This window comes from Neophocaena asiaeorientalis, unplaced genomic scaffold (assembly GCF_003031525.2).
Source record: "Neophocaena asiaeorientalis asiaeorientalis breed wild unplaced genomic scaffold, Neophocaena_asiaeorientalis_V1.1 scaffold4, whole genome shotgun sequence".
Classification (NCBI taxonomy): domain Eukaryota; kingdom Metazoa; phylum Chordata; class Mammalia; order Artiodactyla; family Phocoenidae; genus Neophocaena; species Neophocaena asiaeorientalis.
In genome coordinates, this window is record NW_020173682.1 from 517986 (window position 1) to 523985 (window position 6000).

Consider the following 6000-nt stretch of genomic DNA (forward strand, 5'->3'; position numbering starts at 1 on the left):
ATCCAAAATCTGCGCACTGAGACAACTCACCAGGATCTTGGCGGGGCTCTGTCTGTGAGGTTCCAGCGCAGACACGTCTCTCTTCCTGACCCGATGAGGGATGGTGGAGTTTCGCAAAAAGGCGCTCAGCTCGGGGGTGTCTTCGGCGGGGGCAGCGGGCTGCAAAGAGCGAGCCAGAAACAGCACATCAGGTACATGAGCGCTCGGTACCTTTTCATTTGCCTTGAGTGCTAGGCAATTTTTTTTTTCTTGACTGTGATTCACCTGAGAATTCAGACCCGTTCTCATTGACCAGCAGCACACGCATCAGCAAGATGAACCACACTGGCGGCAAACAAGCCTTTCCATTCTCCACTTATAGGAATTCCTGAAGCCCGGGGAATGCACTCCTGGCAAGTTTGTCTTTATAAGCATAAGATTTTAAGCAGAAGTGATTTCCCCGTAAGGGCAGAGAGGGTGGAAGGGACTGTCTAAGCGTGAGCTGTCATTTTCCCATTACTTTGCTCTCATTGTCGATCAGGGAACCGAGGAACATTCTGTGTGGTGAGATGCATCCTGAGGTGGCAGAAAAGGGAGGTGCTGATGGTGGGGAAACAGCCAGATGTGGGCAAGGACTCGGGCGTGTCTGGTCCCCAAACCCTGTAGCTGTTAAGTAGTGCTCCCTCAGGAGAGAACTGTGTTGCAATGAAAATGACTCTTCCCTAGCACACCACGTGAGCAGTGTGCCATGGTGGAGCTTGTTTTCAGCCCTGAGTTTGTTTTGCAAGTGTTCCAGAACTTACGATGTTATCTCAGGCTCCGTGCTGGCCCTATCTGATCACCGAATAAATATTTTGAGAATTCCAGTAAATCACACATAGTATCCCATTAAAATTCTTTATTTTAGACCGACTGAATATAAAACCTAATTGTTTGCTCCCTGCTACCTGTCCCTGACAGCACATCTTTTACCCAGTCTTTTTTTTTTGTAGTCACAGGAAGAATCCTAGTATGCTCGTCTCCGTGGAATGAAAAGAGATATGCCTACACTGCAGCTGAAATGATAGGGCTCATCTTGTCCTAAGAACCTAGAAAAATCTACTGGATAAACAGAAAGATAGAGTCCAGGCTTCTTGGTATGACACAGCCCCCTATATGCTGACCTCCGTCTGCCCCGCCAGCCTCCCCCTTCATCAAGAGGCCCGGGCATCCTGCTTCCCAGCAAGCAGAACCACGCTCCGCTCCTGCCCTGCTCCAGGCTGACTCCCTGAGGCCTGTCTGATGTTCCAGATGATGGCTGTGCTCTCCATCAGCACCTGTCAAGCTGTACAGTCACTGTCTGCCAACTGGTCTGAGTTGCCCCATGAGAAAATGTCAGATGAGAAGCATAGAGTCATATATAACATCCAACAAATATCAGAAAAAAAAAAAAAAAAAAGAGGAAGGAGACCCAGCTGGGAAAAGTCACAGGGGGAAATCAGATGTAGGAGACAACCCAGGAAAGTGTGATTCTACAGCAGCCTCAGGAAAAGAAAGTTGCAAAAATAGTGACTAATGGGCTAGATTCTTTGCTATTCCTCCCATGGACAGGTTAGGGTCTAATCCCCCCCTTAAGCCTGGGCTGGCTTCAGGGACTTGCTTGACCAAAAGAATGTAGCAGAAAAGAAAAATAAATGAAAAATAAGTGACTAAGAATGTTAAATCCTGCCGAGGAATAAAGAAAGGTTAGAACTAAAAGGATTCACTGAATTTGTCACTTAAGAAATTATGGACATACGATCCAGCAACTCCACTTCTGGATAGTTACCCGAAGAAAACAAAAACACTAACTGGGAAAGCTGTCTGCACTCATGTTCAGTGCAACACTGTTTCCAGTAGCCAAACCTGGAAGCAACCTAAGTGTCCACCAGCAGATGAATGGACAAAGAAATTGTGCTAAACATATACAATGATATACAGTGCAGAATTATTCAGCCATAAAGAAGAAGGAAGTCCTGCCATTTGTGACAACACGGATGGACCTTGAGGGCAATATGTTCAGTGAGATAAGACACAGAAAGACCTTATGATCTTACTTACAAGTGAAATCTAAAAAAACAAAAACAAAAAAATCACGAAACAAACTTATCAGAGAATAGATTGGTGGTTGTGAGAGGTGAGGGTCAGTGGTGGGTGAAATGGGTGAAGGGGATCAAAAAGTACAAATCTCAGTTATAAAGTAAATAAGTCCTGGGGATGTAATGTATAGCATGGTGGCTATAAGTAACAATAGTGCAGTGCATATCTGAAAACTGCTAAGAGAGTACATCTTAAAAGTTCTCATCCCAAGGGAAAAAAAATTGTAAATATATAAAGTGATGGATGTTAACCAGACATCATGATCATTTTGCAATAGATACAAATATCGAATCATTATGTTGTACATCTGAATACAATAAAATGTTATATGTCAATTATATCTCAATTAAAAAAAAACAAAAAAAGAAGTTATGGATGCCCTTTCCTGAGCAGGGGATTGGTCTAGGTGGAAACTGAACCACAGAAGCTAAAGAATGAATGGGTTTAGAGAAATGGATAATTATTTGAAGAAGTATGAAATTAAATCTCAATCTTATTTTCATATTAACTAATTCCTAACGGCTAAGAGTTGAGGTACAGCTTCATCCTCCAAATAAGAAAGCACTAAAACAAAGCAAAATAAAACATGAATATTCTTAGCAGCTATTTATAAGGGAGACAAAAGATAGTAACATAAAGCTTTAAGGGCATAAAGAGGATGCTGGTTTAAAAGTTACGACATTTATACAGAAGACTACTGGACAGTTTTTTTAAAATGATGTAGAGCTATGTAGTAATTTAGAAAGATATAAGATCTTAGTAAGAGGAAAAGGCAGGTTACAAAATTGCACACATAATACGGTTTTTTTAATGGCTTTTTATTTACATTGTGCGTCAGAAATAGGACTATTTAGAATAGCCATCTAATTGTTAGGCAGTGGTGGAGTTTTAATGATATTAAGGAAGTTTTGCTAATTACTTTTTAGGTATGATAATGGAATTATGGGTTTCTAAAGAGTGTCCTTAATTATTGGCAATATACAATGAAATGTTTATGGGTGAAGTGAAAAATTAATGCATAAATAAATAGAAAATATAACAGTAAGTGGGTGGTGACATTACTAGAAATTAAATATTTTCTTCTTTATCTTTTTACATCTTGCCTGATATATTCCTATGATGGACGTTTAGTACCTCTTAAGATGAAAACCAAAAAAACTATAATAAGAGTAAAAGAGAAATAAGGAAGTAGGGGTAGCAAGCTTGGCTAACAATGGAAGGGAAAAGAAATCCGTTCTTGTAAGAGGATACAGAGGCAAGTTATTTGCTTATTGTTTGTTTTGAAGATGGAGGAAATAAGTAACTTTATAGGCTCCAAGGAAGGAGCTAGTAGAGAGGAGGTTGCAGATACAGAAAACGGGGAATAGTCGATGCAGCAAAGTTAAATTTGGAAATGGGAGAACTTTCCTCTGAAAGTGCTGGAGAGGAGCTAAGGATGAGGGAGAGATGATTGGAAGGTGTATGTGTGGGTGGGAGGCGGGCGGTGAGGAGGGATTTGGGATGGGAAATGGGTCATTTGAAGACTGTCTCGCTTTAAGGTCACCTGCCAATAGTAGTGATGTTCAAGAGACTGATGGATGGACCATGGAGGTACGGGGAGAGGAGTGAAGGTCTGGAGAAGCCGGTTGAGGCGAGCCGGAGGGAGAGACCATCAGATGGCAGAGGGGAGTCTGCAGATGCTGCGGCCCAGTGAGCACGATTCGCCCTCCGTCTGCAGCAAGCCCGCAGGCTAAGTGGTAGAGAAGCCAAAATCTGGGAGGGCGCAGGGACTCGGAAAGGATAGAGGACAAGGGAGGCGAAGTAAGGGAGCTTGTACAAGAATGTTTTAACCAGCTCATCGTGGATTCCAGGCTTGGCAGGAAAGAAAGCATGGCCAAAGGCAGCCTTGGGAGTCGGGTGGGTGAACTGACTCAGAGAAAGTTTTCATATCAAGGAAGAAAAGGGCTAGTGGAGAAAGGAAGTGAGGAAAAATAGAAAAGCAGGAGATTGATTTAGAGTCTTGGATGCTGAACTGAATATTTCAGAGGTCAGGTAGCTAGAGGTGATGTTCAGAGCACTGGGGTGATGAGGTGCCTGGGAGCGGGGTGAGGGTCAGCCCCATGGCCTTTGCAGTATTCCAGGACAATGGCAGGTGAGCCATGAGTTAGCTCAGGGATACTCAGTGGTGGAGAATCTGATAGAGAAACCTTTACAGCGTAAGATTAAAACTTGAGCTTAGACAGAAAATTCAGAATTGTGGAAATCTTTAAGATTCCCTTATATGTTTCCCATCATACACTCGTGTGTGTGTGTGTGTGTGTGTGTGTGTGTAATTTTTGCTTTGAGATTTGTTATGTCCAATTTCTTCTTTTTTTAATAGGTCACTGGGAGACATGTTAACTTTGTAAGTAACCAAACTATAGAGCAGAGATGCTGGAAAGAGCTAGGGCATATTCTTTATTCCCAAGGTGTAGCCTAGTAGTAGCGGCAGCAGCAGCAGCGGCGGTAGTAGTAGTAGCTGTAGTAAAATAATAACCCAAAGAGAAGAAAACTCTTCAACTTCCTGTGTGTTCATATCAGATGCAGCTAGTGCACAGATAAAGTTACGACACAACCTATTGTGGTGGTCCCTGGTGTACCGTTTCTCACAAATATTTCTAAGTGGTCTCTCGGTAAAACAAAGGACTTTCTCTGAGCTAGAGAATGAACGTATGACACAGCAGGGGTTGGTTGATAAAATGTGTTTCTTTCTTTTAGTGACATTGTTTTACAAACAGAGGAATGCCACGCTTAAACACCATCATCAGAAAGTCTTCCAATGGCTGGCAACACAGATTTCTCAAATGGCATTCCAGAAATTATTTCCAAGGACAAAACAAAATACAACCCAAAAAACAAGGTAGAAGTTATCCAAGAAATGTAAACAGTTAGTTAAAGGCTATTTTCCAGATGAATTTTCAGAGCCTGTTTCACAATGGATCATGAACCCATAAGTCAAGTTTTTCCTTAATCTGAAACCCTTAGGGGTGAGGGAGGCTGGCCCCTTAGCGCCCATGTTAGGCGGACTTTCAGTTCAGGGTAATGTTTGCTAAGTGCTATGCAAGCTGGTGGTAAACACTCATGTATCTTCTTTAGAACAAACATGAAAGTTGCTTCTTTCTGCAATAAGGAAACAATTGTTAGCAATATGGCTCTCTCCCCAGTGCTAGTCTGAATCTGACCCCAACAGGAGTTTTCTATTTTCATACATCTTCACAAACTCTTACCCTAGGATAGGTTTAAATTTACAGATTAAAGGGATACTGTGTGGCTGGAATGTGCAGTGCAGTTGGAAATGCAGCTTTGGAAGAAGAGTTGGGTGACATTCGATTAAGGGCTCTGCGGATCCAAACAAACGCAACACACACTGTTTTTTCAACTTGTTTGTCATTTGCCTTTGGATTTCAGATATTCCTAGTCCACAAGGGGCGGCGCCCTTCTCTCCTGTGACTCTTTGCCTGTAATTAAATCGAAACAGAGACAAGTCCAAGGGGTCGGGCCACCATGTCATTTTCTTTAAGACATAAATGTTCAGGATTTGTTGGGAGAGAAAAAAACCACAGCTGTTTTTTAACCGCCTGAACAGTTCATGCAAAGCATAACTGAAAGAATCAGTTCACTCCTTTGGTGATTTTGAAGCTTAGTTGTTGGACATGTGATTTTACCTTCTGAAATATACATGAGGACTTGAAGACCATCTTAAAGAGAAGATAAGGCAAAGAGAAATAGACCTCAGAAAGTATATTGTCTTTGGTGGCTGAAAATTGGTGATGTGATAAGTAACACTACTACAGGTAGTGTTATAAGTAACAGGTGAATGAAATTCCTCTATCAGAGCAGGAGAGAAAGGAGAGAGGAGAGGGGGTGGGGAGGGAAGGGGGGGGA

At 42.1% G+C, this 6000-nt stretch overlaps 1 protein-coding gene across 1 annotated transcript in view; it reads right to left on the bottom strand.

The window, feature by feature from the left end:
• The window catches only part of ITGA8 (integrin subunit alpha 8), a 180924-nt gene that overhangs the window by 32535 nt on the left and 142389 nt on the right, over nt 1-6000 (bottom strand). The window contains exon 30 of the mRNA XM_024750072.1: nt 31-159. Within this exon, the coding sequence (XP_024605840.1) occupies nt 31-159 (129 nt within the window). The remainder of the gene's footprint in view (nt 1-30; nt 160-6000) is intronic.